The sequence below is a fragment of the Acanthisitta chloris genome, unplaced genomic scaffold (genome assembly GCF_000695815.1).
Source record: "Acanthisitta chloris isolate BGI_N310 unplaced genomic scaffold, ASM69581v1 scaffold3416, whole genome shotgun sequence".
NCBI classification, from domain to species: Eukaryota; Metazoa; Chordata; class Aves; order Passeriformes; family Acanthisittidae; genus Acanthisitta; species Acanthisitta chloris.
This window is the reverse complement of record NW_008676323.1, coordinates 59327-78627: the sequence shown is the minus strand read 5'-3', so window position 1 is coordinate 78627 and position 19301 is coordinate 59327. Positions and strand designations below refer to the sequence as shown.

Sequence of the window (19301 nt, the reverse complement as noted above, 5' to 3'; positions counted from 1 at the left end):
TTTGAGTAGAGCTGGATGGTGAGTTGACAAGCAGGTCAGCCAGGAAGAGGAGGTCTTAGATTGAGGTAGACTACAAGAATAACTTGATAAAAAAGTGACAAGGTTAGATCTTCCTGTTAGCAAGAGCAGCTCTTGAATACTTAAGCCAAGGTGGCAGCAGGCTTTACCTGGTCGTTTTTTTAAAATCGTGTCTTTTCATGATGCCTGCTTTTGTGACAAATGTCTTTTCTAGCTTTCTCTTTCAGAAAGGTCTTTTGTGTTTGTTCTAATTTTTCTCCTCCATGTCAGAAGGAGTAAGTTGTTCTTCAGTAATGGGAGGATGCAGGTACTTTTGCAGAAAATCTGTCTTATCAAGGTTTATGTCTGCATTATCTGGACCACAGTTATATTTCCCATAAAATTGAGAACACTTACATGTCCCTCTTGACTTATTTGAAAGTCTTAGTCTCAGTTCTGTACTGTATCAGGTTCCTAAGACTGCAACAGTAGCATGTTTGAGTTGGTTTTTCTAATATTCCTAGCAGTGACCTCCAGAGCAAGTCTCAACAATACCAGGACCTAGGCTGCAGAGTATGCTGCTGGCTGCAGAGTGTCCAATTTTAGTCCCTATGTGTGTAGTAAGTGACTTCTATCTATCTATTACCTGAAGCATATACAATCAATGTTATTTGGAAGCAGCCAGAAATAAATTCCCTAGGTTAGTTACATGGTTAACATGTAAGAAGTAACAAAAGTAGTGGTCTTTCTCATTAAGAAAGGTGGTATCATTCTTGGGAAGTTTGAAGATGATGATGAAAAACTAAGAGGCAGCAGCTAATGAAATGCTTTATGGGCTATCAGAAAGAGATGTAAGCCTGAGTCTCCACATGCTTTACTTTGGATTTGTGACTGAAACAGTGTTGGTGAACAGAGTATTTAGCTATTGCTGCGCAGTGCTTGCACAGCAAGGCTTTTCAGTTTCTCACTCTGTCTCCCTCAGAGAGTAGGCTGAAGGAAACAGGCAGATGGGAGGGAATACAGCTGGCACAGCTAACCTGTGACGGCCAAAGAAATACTCTGTACCAAGCAATGTCATACTCAGCAATAAAACCAGTGGGTTTTCGTTCCCTCAAAGTGGCTGTTCCTCGGGAACTGGCAGGGCATGTGTCTCCTGGTGGTGAGTTTGGTTGGGAGCTTTTTTGGGTTTTGTTTCTCATCACTTTTGCCCTTCTGATTGTTTCCCCCATCCTGCTGCAGGGAAGTGAGCATGTGACTGGATGGGGACTGTTAGCCAGATCAACCCACCACACCTGATATATGTGAATTAAGGTTATACTTAGGTCAATCTGCTGTTTTGCAGAGTTGAAAACTCAAGTGACTTTGGCTTTTGGTACCATGTTAAAAAGGAGAATATAGCACACATTCTTCCACAGGTTATCTCTGAAGTCAGTAGTTGCCAAACTGATTTATATTAAAAAATAACTGTATTTTAGTGCTGGAATAAGAAGATGTCAAAAAGAGGAGTTGTACTTATGGGGGGAAATAAACTTACATGGGGAAAAGAGAAGGGATGATACAATTTTGAAATGTGTTAAAATTTGAAGAATGTAATTCTTTGTTAATTAGGATTTTTTTGTCCTATTTGAAATGCAAAAATCCACATAGTTTTACTTTCAGGGAAGGCTTAAGTGTTGTAATGTTGTTTGAAGGTAAATAATTGTTCTTGGAGGAACAGATTAAATTATTTTTATGTTGATTCCTACAGGAGAAGGTTTCTTGAGTAGGTAACTTCATATATGAACTCAAGAATTGTACAGATTCCCTGAAATGTTTAGTAACAGGCACCCTAAAATCCCCCAATATTTGAATGGAAAGCTACAAATATAATTAAATAATTGGAACCTTGTATGTTACTTTACAGTGAATTGTGTTAATATTTTGAAGTTTTTCTGTGCAAATTTTCTGTAGTAACATCTGAATTTTATCTATTGTGTCTTGAATTCCAGTAAGATTCATTCTTGTGAGATTTCTTACCTCTGTCATCAGGCCAAGTTTGTAGGGTTTTTGTTTTGTTTTCTTTCTGTTTTAGTGGCCAGGGGGTGTTGAGACAATTTCAGGATCCTAGCAGCAGAGTAACTTTTACACACATGTAAACTCTTATTAACCAAAACAGTCATGCTGGCCAAGGATTTGAGAATTACATGCCATGTGTAGCACCTGACATGTTCAGAGCCTCTCTTGCAAGTGCTAATATTTCTTGTTTTAATAAGAATTTCTTTGAAAGCCAAGAGAACATCTCCATTCATTCTTTTACAAACCAAAAACATTATTGTAGGGCTTGCAAATATTATTCCTTGAAAGATTACATTGGTATCTCTGTAAGTGTCAGTAGTAGTGTTTGTTAATGTGGTAGAATTAATCACCCTATTTTCCTCTGGAAATGCCTCAGTCCTTTATACACAATTAGTTCTCTGCAGCTCTAGTCTCTGTGTTGCGCTATAAGAAGTTCTCAGTTGATCTGAAGCTACTTGCGTTATGCCACTGATGCTGGGCCAGCTGATGAACTTTCTTTAATCTTTTTATTTTTCTACTTTTTTCCCCTGGTATGTTTAGTTCTTTCCTCCAAGGAGTCGGAGCATTTTTTTTTTGTTACTGTGCTTACTAGTTACAGCGGGGCAAATATCCCCGGACAACTGGGTGCTTAACGTAGGTGAAGTGACAGATGATCCCTTTGGTTCTCTTTGCTTTCCAGAGTAAAAACTGTTCTGTAAAGGAAATTTGTTCTTCCTTCTGCAGTATTTTTTGATCTCTTTGAGTCACGGATAAACATTTGCTTACTCAGACATAAATGCAGCTTCATTTCTACCTTACTGCCTTCTGTTTAATACAAAGAAATGTCTTGGACATCAGATTTGGGGCTCTGGGTTCAAGGCTAAGACAGAGGAATATTCCATGCTCTTGTTGCTAGTGAGTCACTTAATTACTCAGAAGGTTGATTTACTCACCCTTGATGCCTATGATAAATATTTCACATGTAATTATCAACCATTAATACCTTGGGATTGGCAGTGATTTGTAGCAGTTGTAAAATGAAACAACTGTTGGGGGTGAATGAAATAGCAGTACATTTTTACTGAAAGTTGTGTTAACTAATGAGTAAAAATGGGGACCATTATATGGGACTAAAAGATTTTCTAGACATTTTTTGCCTTATATTTCATATATAGATGCGTATATGAGGGATATGTCTATGTATGCAAACCTTTTTATTGGTAAATTAAATTGTTTCTTGGTCCTGTTAGTTGCTTCTTGTGAGTTAAAGAGAAACAAAAGTCATGTAAAGTATCTATTGATGCTTTATAATTTCGGGGGTTTTATAGAGCCGTGGTTATGAATCCGTTTTATTCTTTTGTGTTGTTGCTGTTAGGTTTAATTCTTTGAGATCAAGATGTACAGAGCGAATGTTCACTAACCATGGATTCAGACATAGTAACAGGCATTGAATATGTTATGAATGTGTGTTAGAATAATTTGGAAGTGCCTTATTTCAATTCAAATTCAAAATTGCTCTTTTGTTTTATCAGCAAACACATATCTCTTTATGGTGCAAGCTCGTGGTATAATGTTGAGAGAAAATGTGAAAACAATAGGACACATGATCAGATTGTACACTAACAAAAATACTACACTGAATGGCACAGGTAAGATTATTTCTTAATTAGTAGGAAACATTTGTGATAGCTGTAACAAAAATAGCTTCGTTGAATTATTGTTTCTTTAGTGTAGGAAAATGCTTTTATAATCATGCTGCTAGGAATGTTACTTAGAGAGTTACAAATTGAGTGAATAACATAGGTTTTTACAAAAATCAATTCTTCTTTTTAAGATTATCCTGAAGGAAACAATTCAAGTGACTCTGTTGCTCAAACAACAATGTATCTTCCAGAGAACTTCACCTACTCTCCTTACCAGGCTTGTCCAGAGAAGCTGCCTTACATGAGTAAGTTTTAAACTGACCTGAATGCTTACCTTATAAATTGAATTGTACTTTAAACAGAATACATTTATTTTAATAAAAAATAGAATTGTAGGATCCAAATATATAGCAGAAAATAATGAATGAAATATGTCAGATAATGGACAATGATGCTTAACAGAAATTTGTCTGTAACTAGTGTGTTACTAAAGATTTTGACCTCTTTACTATTCATCTAATGTGTTTCAAATTTTATTTACAAGTAGTTTTGTTTTATATCAGTTAAATGCTAAATGTTTTTATTAATATGTAAGAATACTCTAACTTTATTAAAAGTGCCTGTTCAGAGTTGCATATTTTGAGGAAGAGTTAAAAATTTTCTTTTTGGAAATGGTATTCCTAATAAAAAGATTCATGAGTCAGAGACCAATTCTCAAATCTTTATCAACTTACCACAGTTACGTCAATATGCAGGAAACTGAGCAAGATGGTGTAGTGAAGTAAGGATTGAGGGAGGTAAGAAAGTGCCAAAGCCCATAGTGAGCAAACAGTACTTACACAACATGTGAAAAGTTGTGATCCTCAGGAAATTTTAAAACGAGACTTTCAAACCCTGATGTTTAAGATCCCAAGCTATTAAATAGGTTAGGTAACCCTAACTTTATTTGTCTTTAAGCCTAGAATCTAAACTTCTGATTACTCTTTGACAGTTGCAGAGCAGTGTCATACAGAAAGAAGAAACTGAATTGAGTACTTTGGCACCATTGCTGTTTTGGTTTGCAGGGCTTTCATAATATTTGTAATATCATAGCTGTCCAGAGTGTCAGTATCCCAGTGTATGTAGAAGGTCTTATAAGCAGGTGTTGCACAATGAAAGCTGTTACACCAGCTGAGATTGGAAGAGTTCCTTGATGTAATTCACTATCCGTAACCTGATTTAATAATGTGATGGAAAGCCTGTTGGTGTGACTCTTTTTGTCTTCTTTCTGTAGACGAAGTGTAACTTTGTTTGGGGATATTCTTAAAACTTATTGTTAAATCCTGTCAATTTTCGTATGAATCTCCCTTTTCTGCAGACTTGCCATTGTTCATATGCAGACAAAGTTCTGGGCATTGTTTGCTCTTCCCCAGCTTGTAGAGAAAGCAATCCTTAAAGAACATGAAGTGTTAGGTAGGAGACCTAACACCTGTTAAATACTGACCTGTTTCAAACTCCACAGAGAGAGACAAATCAGTTCTGGTGGTGACTGCTATACCCTGACCTTCACCACTGATTGTTTGCTATTATAAATAGTTCTGATATTTAAGCTTAAAAAAATTGCAGTCCCTTGCCTAAAACAAGACTCCCTTCTTAGAAACCACTAATGAGTTTTCAGCTTTTTTTCTCTGTTAGTAATTGTTGTTAAGTTATTAGAGTTGCTGTAGGAAGCAAAGGATGATTAAATATGTTTTGTGTGTTTTGCATTTGAAAGAATTCAGAATTTGAGTCAGTAATCCATGGAATTACTTCAGTTCTAGTAAATGTTTTGTGGACAAACAATATTTTTGAGTGAAGAACTAATGGTAGCATTTGTATAGATCTCTAAGATAATTACTTAAATTGGGCTGTCTCATTTGGTGTCAGAATGTACCAACTAGAGAAGAAGAATTAACAACTCTCTAAGTGTAAATATGTTACTAGAAGTGACTTTGTTAGTAACTGACAGTATCTGTTACACTCATTTTACTGACTGTATTTAAAATAAAACAAGTAAACTACTGATTTGTAAGAGAGAAAATTTGAAGTAGTTTCTCAAGTTGTGAGAGGCATTCCAGGATTCTAACCTCTTGTCTGTTTAGACTAACATCTGACTTAATCTCTAGGTTGTTATTCACCAGGAACAAGTAATTAAGTATTTAATATAGCAGTTCAGATCCATATTATACCAAACAATGTTGCTGTCAGCCAAACTGAATTCTGATCAGTTTTCTTCAAAGAGAAATAGGGGATTTTATTAGGATAATCTTGATTCTATTATAACTTATTTTTGAATGTCAACTGAGGAGTTTATCTGCTGAAGAATACAGAAACGAGTGCTTGTTACCTATGTTTCTTTTCAATGCTGCCAGATTCTAATCTTCATCTCTTACATTGTAAATATACAAACATGGAGCCAAAAGTGTAGATCAGTTGCTGTTTCTTATGAAACTTAATCACATAGAAAAGTGTCTTAAGCCAAGTGGTAATTAGCCACGGTGTGATTATATCTTTATTTCAGCTTCTTTTCTTCCAAAAACCGGGTTTGACTTTAAAAACCACGTGGATCTTCTTTTTTATAATATTTCACATATAAACAAATAAAACTAAGTTATTCAAATACTAAATATTTCAGGTACTTTGGGAAAGTGATGAAAGGTTCAGAAAATATCAAATCTGGATAATCAGAGAAATAAGAATTATGATTATGCTGATTGAAAAATGCATGTGAATTAGTATTTTTAGTGGGAGTTTCAAGGGATGTGGCAGTTGTAATTCTGTCAGATTAGTTCAAAACTGTATTGGCTTCTACTACCTGTTCTACTTGTGTATTAGTCTGCTCTCCAGGAGTGGAGAGATGAGTCAGGTTAGAAGGTGCTAAGGTACCTTAGTAGGTCAGCCTACTTATGTTATCTTAGATCTTTGATGCAGATTCTTTAGAATTGCCATAGTAGGGATGCATTCTGCTCCACCATCCTTGCTATCAACTGTGTAATTCTATCAGGATTTCTCTATAGGTCTCCTTGTTGCTGCTCTCTTTTTAACTGTCGTTTGAGGGTTTTTGCTAGTAATTGCTTTGTACTCAATCTGTCCTGTTTAATTTAATAGAGATATCATAACTTTAGCAGAAAATAATTCACAGGATAAGTTCCTGTTTAACAAAGATATATGTTTCACCTTTTGGTTTTAATGTATTTTTTTTAAATAATCATCTGTGTATTTAAGTATAATCTAAATAAAGCTTCTCTGGAGATCATTTAACGCAATGAAGTGTTGCAGGTAATCCTGAGATAGCCAGGGAAGAAACATTCTTGAATCCTGTATATTTTGACATGCTTAATAATCTAAGGTTATTATGGAAGTCAAATTCTCTTCTTTATATTAACTTGCCAAATTTATATCATAAGAGGAGTATGGTAAAATCATACACTGTCCCAAGTACATATGCTCCTAAAATAAGAAGACCTAGTGCCTTTTGTGTGTGACTCAGTCTTTCAGGTTATAACCCACGGGTTCAGCACTGCTGTTGTAATTCATAAGCAAGACAGCTCTACTTCAAGGTAGATGCAGTACAAGAGTCTGTCTGTCTCTTCCTGATTATTTCAACCTTTCTAGACTGTGTAGTTTCTAAAGCTCATGTCATTTGTGATCTTTTTTTTGTACTAGAGACTGTCTCTAATTTGATTTATTTTTGAAGCATCATAACAAATGAGTAATTACCTAGTAATTACCTTCCCTGTCTTTCATATAAAAGCAGTTAATGTATTCCAGGATTAGATTTTCCATTTTTGTGCAATTACTTGAGAGGCTTTTGTCTCATATTAATAGGCAATCCATTATAAACTGTAAAAATATCTTTCTGCATACTGCAGCATAGCCAGATATTTCCTGTTTTGCCTGTGTATGCTTCATTTCTCCTTCAGTAACAATCCATACTTTTTTTTCTTCTTACTAATTTCACTCTATTGATTTATGTATGTATCTGATTTGTTAAAATAATTCCATTTTCTGTTTCTGTTCTTCAAAATGCTTTCTGCTTCTTCAGCTTTCTTTTTTTGCAGGCTGTATAAATATGTTTTATTGCAGCATGCTAGACACTAATGGAAATAGTGAATACTAAGCCCTGATATTACAGAGATGCCTTTTCCTGCCCCCACCAATGGCAGGGAAAAATGCTGATTTCTCTTCACCCATCTCCTGTGTACACTTGGTAGTACCAATACTTCAGGTTTTGCTATAGCTATTTTTTAAACAGTGTGGAGGGAATTTCGTCATGTCCCATGAAGTTAGAAGCACCTGCCTTATCTAAATACTGTTTTACCATTTGGTGTTTTTTCCTAATTTAAACTCCGTAAGCATCTGAACACATCTAAACTTGTATCGGGAGACTAAGGCACCTGAGTCACATCATATCATGTGTCATTTACTCCCTTTTCTAACCTTTATCTTTATTTTCCTGTTAGATTCTGCAAATAATCTGAAAGGCTCTTATAGCTTCTGTCTCTTGGTGTAGTGGAAATTGCTTTAGTGATTTTTATTTTTTTAAAATTAATTTTGTACATGTTTATGTACTGATCCTTTGTTGATTGACTTTAATTCTACATTTTGTAAGGTTTTTTTTTCAGGTTATTGAAGAGTTTCAAACACAATCATAGTGATCATATAAGGGTTTTTTTATTTCAAATTATTTCTAATTTTTAATTTAGATCTCTGTAGGATTAGCTTGTTCTGGTGTATATTTATGCAGTCTTTTTCTACTGCCTGGTTTCCTTTTTCTTCTAAAATAGTTAAGTGTCATTTTCTTTAAATCTGCTCTTGAAAGACCTCCATATTGCACTGTTCTTGATACTTTTTTCCCTATAATGTAACTTTTTTTAAAAAAAACAATATTGACATCTTCATTTACAAGCAGTAGTACACTTAATCATATCCAAAACTAAAATAGGTCTTGCTGTATTTTCTGCCTTCTGAAAACAATAGTTATTCCTAGTATGTTCCAAAAATTTTGGTCTTTCCAAACAACTTAGACAACTAGTCAGTTCAGTGACATGAAACAATCTTTTGGGCATGAGTAAGATCTTTAGGGTATGAGCACATGGGAGAAAATTCAAGTGATTCCTTGAATTACTGTAATATCCCAACCCTCACCAAAGCACCACATTTTTAGACAAAAATAAGTAGAATATTTTATGGTGTTTGTCAGACACTTGTTGCAAGATTTTTATTTGAAGACCTAGAGCATAGTAGTTGCTGAAGAACAACTTGTGCTTCTGGTTAATGAGGGTTACACTACTCTCCGCATTTTCTTGTTTCCTTCTACTGCTTTTGAGGGTATTTACTATAAATCATTATTTCCAGTTTTGGAATTCTTACACATACATAAGCTAATGACCAACAACTTTTAGCTATGAACTAAGTGTTAATATTTTCTCGTAGTAAGTACTAACCTGGTATTTTTTGAAACCATACTGTGGTCTTTATTCAATAACTTATTGAATTCTACTGTCATCAGTAGCCTTTTGTGATTGCTTTTCCTGTTGGAAATGCATTAGTAAAATTAGTTTTGAGGTAAAACTACTCATTAGTTTTACCAGTGGTAATTCTGGAATCCAGCAGCTTGCTATGAATTGGTTTGAAGTAGACAGCAGTAAATTAGTGGATGAAGAGTGTACATGCAATGTGTGTAATCATCTAGAATTTAAATTGAGGAAGTTTGTTCACTGGAGTGATGATGCATTTTCTTTTAACATGGAAGTGCAGGAGGAAGGCACACAGATTCTGAGTAAAGGTTCAGTAGTGCGGATGATGCAGAATTGTTAACAGTGGTACTTGAAATGAAAGGTGACCCCAATTTTCTGTAATAGATACAGAATTCAAATTACTTTGCTGTGTCATCTGAAATGAGTATTTTGTTTATAGGTTTTATGGAAGGAATGTTTGTATTGGGAGATACTGAAATTAATCCTGTAAAAACTGAATATTAAAAGGATAGTATAAAATGTTTCTTTATCTGTAGGCAGTGTAACTATAAATCTCTGATGCCATTTGTCTATGATATACCTTAGTTGTCTTAATTAAAATGAGTAAAAAATGGCATTTGTCTATGATATACCTTAGTTGTCCTAATTCAAATGAATAAAAAATGTTTTTTCCCCCCTCTCTTTAGGAGGCCTTATCGATGTCAATATGAGTGAAATTAGTTTTGATGAAATTCAACAAATGTTTTCAAAAGATTTAGACATTAAACCCGGAGGACACTGGAAACCAACAGACTGTAAGCCACGGTGGAAGGTGAGATGCTTATTTTCTGTTTTGGTTTCTTTTTTCCTGTTGGTGTATAAGAATAGTTTACCATTGCAAGCACTTTGTCTTTTGCTGCAATGTATATATTATATAATATGTAGTATGTTATGGCATATGTATTTTGTCATCTGTGCTCAAGAAGAAACTAAAGCTTGGTGAAAATGTTGAAGTGGATCATCAAGAACTTTTAAATGTTTGTTAACTGTTGTTAGTAAACATTTTATCCTATGGTTCCAAACCTGTCCTTTGTGTATGTTTCTTGAAGTAAAACTAGAATCAAGCAAAGTAAAAGGAAAATTTTATTTATATTTTACTCAGATATTTTTCTTAATTATTTGAGCAAAATTCCAATACACTTTCCTAGTGGGAACCAAACTATGAAACGCTCAATTTAAATGTAAAAGTTGATGAACCTATGTAATCCATGGGAAACTTGATCTATATTGAAATATTAGACTTTAAAAATGCTGATAGAATAGCTTAATATGAATATATATATCATTTTTTAAAGGTAGCGATCCTTATTCCTTTTCGGAATCGCCATGAGCATCTTCCAATTTTTTTCCGTCATCTGATACCTATGTTGCAAAAGCAGAGACTGGAATTTGCCTTCTATGTTGTTGAACAGGTAACAGCATTCACTTGAAGCTCCTCAAGATTCCTTGCTAAAGGCGATTTGATATTCTTACCAAGATTTGGATGAATTCAGAATTTAAAAATTGTTGCTCTACTCTTCTGCTCCTCTGAATGAAAAACTAGAGTTTATCTCCATTCCCCAATTTAAGCAGTGGCCAGATACATGTTACTTTTCATCAAATACAGGCTGACATTTTATGGATGATAACATGGCCTTTTTGAACTATTGTGTTTGTAAGTTTTCAGGGGAAAAAAATAGGGCTGCATGTGCCTGGTGATCGGTCACCAGCAGTGTTACTCAGGGCTCAGTTCTAGGGCCAGTTCTGTTCAATGGATGCAGGAGTTGAATGTACCATTAGCAAGTTTCCTGGTGATACCAAAGGATGGGCTGCCTTGCAGAGGGATCTAGATAAACTGGAGCATTGGGCAGTGATTAATGGGATGAAATGTAGTGAGTCAAAATGCTGGATTCTGCAGCATTTTCCTGAGTAAAGCTGGGCACAAGTATAAACTGGGAGAGGAGGAGCACTTGGAGAGCTGTTCTGCACAAATGGGTGTGGGATGCTGTTTGGCAGCAGGCTCAGTGTGAATCAGCAATGTTGCCCTGGCAGCTGGGAGGACAAACCCTGTCCTGGAGTGCCTGAGTATCTGGCATGACCAGCCTGTCAAAAGAGTTTATTAATCCCACTGTATTCAGCACTGATGCAGCCTCACCTCGAGTACTGTGTGCAGTTCTTGGCCCTACAAGCCAAGAAGGATATGAAGGTCCTTGAATATGTCCAGAGAAGGGTAACCAAGCTGGTGAAAAGGGCTGGAAGGAATGTCTTGCGAGAAGTGTCTGAGATCAGTCTAGTTTGGAGAAAAGGAGGCCGAGGGGTGACCTCATTGCTTCCTACAGCTTCTGAGGAGAAGAGTGGAAGAGAAGGTGCAGATCTCTTCTTCCTGCCATAGAGTGATAGGACATGTGGGACTGGCTCAAAGGTGTGCCATGGGAGATTCAGACATCAGGAAGCATTTCTTTACCAAGAGGGCAGTCAAACACTGGAATAGGCTTTCTGGAGAGGTGGTCGATGCCCCAAGCCTTGTCAGTTTATAAGAAGCATTTAGACAGTGCCCTTAATAACATGCAGTAACTTTTGGTCAGCCCTGAAGGGCTCAGGCAGTTGGACTAGATAATAGTTGTAGATCCCTTTGAAGTGAAAGATTCTATTCTATTACGTTCTGTTTTAATGAGAAACAAAACATAATGTTTCTTTGTTAATTTGTATCAGTATTTCTTTAATTTGTAATGTCATGTTGTATTAATCCAAACCACCTACAATTTGGTACTTCAGATTTTCTAGTGTTAAAAGTTGCTAAGGTTGTGGAGTTCTGTGTAAGAGGGGAGAACATCTAGTTTTTTTCATTCACTAAATACGAAAGAGGAGTAACTGGTGTCAATGCTTTTTTTTGTGTGTCTGGTGGAGTATGTATTTCTCATAGTATTGAAATTTTGTCTCTTCTTGATTTTTACAATGTCTCCGTTGTTTTCTGTTTGAAGACAGGTACACAACCTTTTAATCGTGCAATGCTCTTTAATGTCGGCTTCAAAGAGGCTATGAAGGATGCTGTCTGGGACTGCATAATATTTCATGATGTGGATCACTTACCTGAAAATGACAGAAATTATTATGGATGTGGAGAAATGCCACGCCATTTTGCAGCAAAGCTGGACAAATACATGTACATGTAAGTAATTAGTTTTAGTCACATTTCATAAATACCTAGAAACATTTTTAAAGCATGTATGAATTTTGTGACCTACAGTAGGTGAAAACAATAAAACAGCCTCCTAATATACTGTTTATGGAAATGAGTATCTACTTATTAAAGGGAAGATTTAAGTTTAGTGTCTACATTTGATATGTTATTAATTAGAAGATGTTATTTATAGTTTCCAGTGTTGAACTTGTTGCAGTGAAGTTATCTTTAAAAAAAAAAGACTGTGTGTGTCGAGGGGGAAAAACTTACTTTGCTTACTAGAAATGCTTTCTGGCTACATAAGCCCTTGTGCTGGCTGTTAAAAAAGATGCAAATGCTACAGGAAAAATGTCTTTCTTAATTTTTTCATAAATGTGCAGTTTATGTCTGCTTTGTACTGCTCTTTTAAACAGAAGATTTTCTTACTGCTAGACCATTTTATATATTGCATTCAGTTTCTATTGACATTTGATGAATGTGGTGGGACCTGCAGTTCTGTTACCTCCTTTCCTTCTGCCATTTTGCATTAATGATATTTCACTTGCTTTTTAACGCTCTGCTATCTCATGACATTATTTGAATCACTTCACATAATAAGCTGTAGCTTATTGCTTTCTCTTTTAAATATTTGCTATCCTGAACTTTGTTTGTGAAGTTGATCAGTTTGACAGCCTGGTCAACTAATAGATCAAAAGCAATGCATTGAAGCCATGGCTCTGTGTTTGGACTTTCAGGTTGTCAGCTGATCAGCAGGCAAGTGTTTAAAGCTTTCTAAAGTATTTAAAAATATATAAATTAGCACATATAAATATAGAAGGGACTTCGTCTATCTTCATACGATTTATAAAATACTTTATGTATTTATATATAAATTTATAAAATATCTATTAGGTAAGTATTTACAAAATTGATAAATGTATAAATAAAACCAGATTTGTGAAATACAAAAATTTTTATATCTATACAAAAAAGTGCGCGTGTAGTGCACACACATACATAGATATGAATAAAAACCTCAAACAGTCCCATTAAGTGTTGTGTTCCAGTTAGTTTTGGTTTTAGTTGTTGGTGGATTTTGTTGCTTGTTTTGGAGGTATGTGTATAGCACTGGATTTTTGGGGCTGGGTCCTTTAAAACACCTGTTTTTTCAGTTAAGTGTTGAAAGGGATATATAGCAGCAACCTTCCCAAAGGCTATTAAGATTTGGTTGAATCCTCTGTTTCCACAGAGATCAGAAATTACATGACTGTGTATTTCTTTTTCTTTCCCCTTGCATTCTGGAGTTATTTGTCCTTCAGTGTGGCAATTATGTCCTAAGCAATGGTAAATCTTTTTGTAGATAGTCTTAACTCCTCGAAGGTTACAGATTTGGAACTGTCTCTTGAGAATTATGTTCAATTACTTTTGTTTTATGAAACCATATGCTGTTTCTGAAAGGGGGACACACATGTAAGTAGCATCTTCTGGGTTAAAGATGAAAGTCAGTATGGACACAAGTAAATACAGATGCTTAAATATACTTTTTTTTTTAGATTTACCAAGTGTTTTGAGACTGGAAATTGCATTGCCTGGGGCATAGTGTGTTACACAGATACAGTGGCTGTTCACATTGGCCAACTGCTTATAACTTATATTCGTTAGCAATTACAGTATGGTTGCTGAAAAAAAGAGCATATGATCCTTTTGCTTCAAATATTTATCTTCTAAAAACTGGAAAATGATTTTTTAGCAGTTGTCTTTCACTGTATTTGAATACAGATGGTTAAACTGTTTCAAGTTTTAACAGTTCTGTAGAATATAGTCATGAATTAAAGTGGTTTGATTGATGCATTACTGATTTGTAATTTTTCAGTTGATTAAAGAGGTGTTTTTTTCAGTTGAATAATGTCAAAATACAATAGTTTGAGGGTGTCACTTAACACTTCAGCTGTGGCTCTAAATCAGCTGTCTGAAATATGTGATTGACTTTCAGTTTGTATGGTGATACCAAACTGTAGCTCAAATTAAGAGCACCTTTTTTGCAAATCAGACATTTCTGCAAACATTTTGTTCAGCTTGGTGTATGCTACTTATTGCCAGCAGCCTGTGGACCAGATTCCTGTAGTGAATACATTCAGTGTCCCTTCATGTCCGTAGTGTGGGATTCTCCTTTTTTGGAAAGGTGTTCAAAGAGAGGGCTGCCTATCAACGTTCAGCTAATACTATAGAATTTATCTTTTGTTTTCAGCCTTCCATACAATGAGTTCTTTGGTGGTGTAAGTGGCCTGACAGTGGAACAATTCAAGAAGATCAATGGGTTTCCAAATGCCTTTTGGGGATGGGGTGGAGAAGATGATGATCTTTGGAACAGGTGAGTGTTAAGTGCTTAGGTCTTTCTCACTGTTCTGTAGTATCCACCTTTTGAGAACAATTAGGTGTTTTTTTTCTGTCATTTGTTACCTTATACCTTTTCGTAATTTGTTGTAAATGAACAAGTTCTAATTCTAAAGATTTCGCTTCAGAAATATCAGAACATAATATTTGAAGGGATAAGTATGGTGTTACTTATTCTTGGCCTGGGGACAGTTAGCAGTTTTTAAGACAGGTCTTGTAACAAATAACAGATATAACAATAAGTAACAATACTAAGCATATTTCATCTCATTCCTTCCAGTCTTCTGCATGTTACTTGTAATTTGAATCTCTCTTGCTGCTAACATTATGGAATACCATCCTGCAGACATGTAGAATAAGCAGGAGTTTCATACCTTAGGAGGAGTGTTTGAGAGAGGTGAATTTGTGAATATATCACTAGTCCCAGATTGGACAGTGCACAGGAATGCTCATGGCATTGCTAACTGTTCACAGTAAACAAGTGTAAAATGTTCCAGTTGAGCTGTTGAAACAAAGTGTCTGCATGAGTTTATATATAAGGAGATATTTTTTTAAAGGAAGAGTTTGTTTTTATTCTTTTTATTTCTTACTGTTTTCATGTTTCTATACTGCTGTGCTTTAAGAACAAGCCAGAAATACTAAATATGAAATGATTATTATTGCTATTTCACACTTTGTCTTGCCAGCTTGTTTAGTTATTGGGTTAGGAGTGTTGTAGGTTTTTTAGGGAGACTGTGTCAGTGAATGCAACAACTTAGCTCTAAAATATTTGATGCTTATTTTTCACTTTTGCTATGACTTCTATGAGGAGTTTTAAGAAGACAATCTTACAAATGTTTCTGTACTATACTGCAGGGTTCACTATGCTGGATACAATGTAACAAGACCAGAGGGAGATTTAGGAAAGTACAAATCCATTCCTCATCATCATAGAGGTGAAGTCCAATTTTTAGGACGGTAAGAAAACCAGAGAAATGTTCAAACAGTCAGCTAAAGATGTAAAATTTCTTCTTACATCCACACATATGAATAAAGAGTCAGTGCTTATCAGTGTTACTTCCTCTTTGGTGCTAAATTTTGTATTTTCTTAAACAGATCATGTTTGCTGTTCAGATATCTCTAATTTAACCATGGGAAAGACTGAGTTTGTGTGGCAGAAGATATTAGCAGCATGAACTTTGATGCAGAAAGTTAGTGTTCTATGATAGTTTGGGCATTAGTGCTGACAAGGCTCCATTAGTTGGTTAATTTAGCTGTTTTGCAAAAGGAAGCAGTACAGTTAGGGCAATTGACTCCTGCATGAAACCAGACTTAAAACTCCTCAGGGATCGGTTTCTTCCATCAGATTTCATTCTTTTCTGAGATACAGGTCTTCTCATTTCCTGCATACGTTGACAAAACTTTTTCTTTGGGGATTCCTTTCTTTTTCTACAAAGATGCAAAACACTTTAACTGGTGAGTAGGTTCTGGCTGCCCTAGACAGGAATAGCAACCAGAATGCAGCAGATGAGCTACACTTAAAAATTAGAATGTGAAATGCAAAATAAAGGGTTTATGGTATGTGTTTGAGATAATTAGAACTACTGCTCAATTCTGTTAGCAATGGCTGTCTCTTTCTCGTAACATCATTTTTTCCACTTCATTTGTAGTTTTCAAATAGGCATGTCCAGTTGACATGCATTGAATATGTTATATGAAACTGAAATGTACGTATCTATAAACTTTGCAAGGGGAACTGTTTTTTTTAATCACCTAAATTTAGAAGTTTGCAAGTGCAGGAGTCTCAAGAGTGAAAAAAAGAACAATTCAGGCATCTAAATGTATAATGATGAACAGTGAAGGTTCCTAAATCTTCCCTGAGCTCCCTAGTTGAGTTTTATAGCAAAGAGCATGAAGAAATTGAATTATCTTTAAAAGCCTCTTTAGTTAGGGGTCATAAAATGTATACCTATTAAATGCCTCTTTTGCTGTATAGTCTTAAGGTTAACCTGTATATGTGACCATAAAATCTAACTGTATGAAAAAACTATAAAAGGTTGCTTTTAAATCTTTGGTAGGTAATTTGGTAATTTTAAAGGGCTGAAGTTTCAGAATTTAAGGTGTATTTCAAAATGAAATGTCTGTTACAGTGTCATATATCATCCAACATCAATTGAATTGCATCTTGCAAACCTTTCTCATGTTTTCTTATTCCAATTTCCTCTGCAGATATAAACTTCTGAGGTATTCCAGAGAACGTCAGTATATTGATGGGTTGAACAATTTAGTATATACTCCTAAAATAATTGTCAGCAGATTGTATAAAAATATAACTGTTAACCTCATGCCAGAACTTGCTCCTGTTAGAGACTATTGATTGAAGTGGAGTGACAAGCTACCCTACCAGAATAAACTTTTAACACAGGAAGCTACTAATAGACACTGTAAAACAAAGTAAAACAAACCCAAGAAGCAGCAGCTTAGAACTGGAGGTTTTTGACCATTTGATGATGAATATTTGGGATGAAAAGTGATTGTATGTACCATGCATTTTGTTCTGAAAGAAAAGCCAGCAGCTACCACTCAGATGTTTACAGCATGAGACTACTGTTCAAGCCTTCATTCTTCATATTCTCTATCTTAACCACTCAACTAAATAAACTGCAGAAAACAGGCTTGTAGCTTCTCTGGAAGTAGGGACAGAGGCCTCTTCCAGGAATTTTTTTATATTAAACTGCCCCCCCTCATATTTAAATGAATGCTTTTATTTCTTTTTAAAATGTGTTTTGTAAATATGTGATGTAAATTAATGTGTGTACATTGCTTTTGAACTGCTCAACATTTTATGCTTCAGTATGTGTTTGACTGTGTTCTCATTTGAATTCTATAGGAATGTTTTTATTAGCATGAAAGAACAAGTGTAAAATGTAAGTATGCTTAAAAAAAGGTTATACCTTATGTGAAATGAAGGAAACATTAATTGTTGGCCAGCTATGACTGTAAACTGTTATACTAGTTTTGAGCTCTAGGCCTTCGGCATATCTATATAGAAAAATCAATTTCATATATGAACTTGCTAGAAAGAAAGCTTTTAATTTTATTTATTGCCAGCAAAATTGTACGATGCCCTGCCTGCCATCTAAATCCTATTTATATGCATATTGCATGTGTATTACAGAAAATCTTGCGGTTGTTGCATATTACGATCTACAGGAACTCTAACTGTTTCCACGTGTGCCACTAGTGTCAATGTCAGGGATTTTAATGCCTAAAACAATGTGTCTCGGTGCGTACAGTATTTTGGTATTGTTCTTTTTAAGAAAAAAAAAATCCTAGTAAACAGCACTTTTATTCCTCCAAAATCAGAAGAGCCAAAAATGTGTCTTCATTGGAAGAATATTAAAGTTAGATTTTTAAGAGAATAGTAAAACATAGTTCTAATAGTTCTAATGCTTGCAATGTGGAGTTTTCAGAACCATGGTATTGGTCATAGTGTTCCACTGATGAGGATGAGTGTGAATGACGTTAAGTGGAACGGAAAGGCCAATCTCAAGTGCTTTTGGGAATTCCACTCATAATATATTATTCAATATAGCTATTTAAGGGCCTATTTTGGTAGAGTGCTGAGTGCTTCCATGATGCACTAAGTATCCTCAAGTCGATGACTGTCAATGAGATTGAGGTTGCGCAGTTCCGCTAAGGTTTGGTCCTGTCTGTTTCTCTATTTTTGTGGTGTTATATATATGAGTAACTAGCCTCTTTCTTTAGCTTATAATGAAAAACATATCTTCTTATTTTCTCTTTGCTTGTAATATTATGCTACCTAAAAGTATCCCACTGCTAAGCATTATTATCTTTTCCCAATATTTTTTTACATCCCTTGTTAATACTAAGGAAAAGGACCGGGTCATTTATTTTCTATGTTATAATACAAAGATATTGACCAAGATCCACTAAATTGTTTTGTTTGTCACAGTTACTGAACTCTTTAGGAACCAAAGACTGACTTCTGCTCCCATGAAGAATGGAAAGCAGTATATATAATAAGGATTGTTTATCCATAGAGTGTTCTGTAAGAGTGTTGACAAAGAATACTAACTTTACTATGTGTTGGTTTCCTGAATTGCTGCCATGGGTGGTGTGGTGCTTTGTATATTTTAAGTTTGTTTGCCATAAACGCCTTTTATTTCCTTGACATCCCAGCAGCAAATTTTGCCCTTAGCCATTCTTCAGTAAAGTTATGAGCTTAGTTGTAGGCATCTCAAATATTTAGTAGAAATATAATTATTTTATTTAAGTAGTTGAGAACAATTGTAAAGGATATTTTATACTGTATTGGAATTGTCTTAAAATCTACCAGTTAATCTAATATGCTTTAGGAATGATGTAGTACAATGAAAATAACTAAAAGCATAAAGTGAAGAAAACATCCTTCAAAAGCATGCTTAAGTTGTTTGATCACCTCCTGATATATTTTTCTATAACTAAGTGTATAGAATATTCTGAAGCATATGAAGAAAGGGGAGATAATTAATACACTGTATGAACAATTATATCTTCAAAATAAAATTAGTCTTA

General features: G+C 34.9%; 1 protein-coding gene across 1 annotated transcript; it reads left to right on the top strand.

The window, feature by feature from the left end:
• Positions 1 to 1068: 1068 nt before the first annotated feature.
• On the top strand, positions 1069 to 17688 carry B4GALT6 (UDP-Gal:betaGlcNAc beta 1,4- galactosyltransferase, polypeptide 6). Its single transcript, XM_009076077.1, has 9 exons — positions 1069 to 1156; positions 3564 to 3680; positions 3866 to 3979; positions 9859 to 9983; positions 10507 to 10623; positions 12172 to 12359; positions 14599 to 14721; positions 15600 to 15701; positions 16953 to 17688. Exons 1-9 carry the CDS (start codon positions 1069 to 1071, stop codon positions 17098 to 17100), a joined length of 1122 nt encoding a protein of 373 aa, XP_009074325.1. The 3' UTR covers positions 17101 to 17688.
• The last annotated feature ends 1613 nt before the right edge of the window (positions 17689 to 19301 follow it).

Coding starts and splice junctions, on each gene's coding strand:
- B4GALT6 (XM_009076077.1), top strand. CDS start 1,069: ATGTCATACTCAGCAATAAAACCAGTGGGTTTTCGTTCCCTCAAAGTG. Junction 3,681..3,865: donor TACTACACTGAATGGCACAG/GTAAGATTATTT, acceptor CTTCTTTTTAAG/ATTATCCTGAAGGAAACAAT. Junction 14,722..15,599: donor GATGATGATCTTTGGAACAG/GTGAGTGTTAAG, acceptor ACTATACTGCAG/GGTTCACTATGCTGGATACA.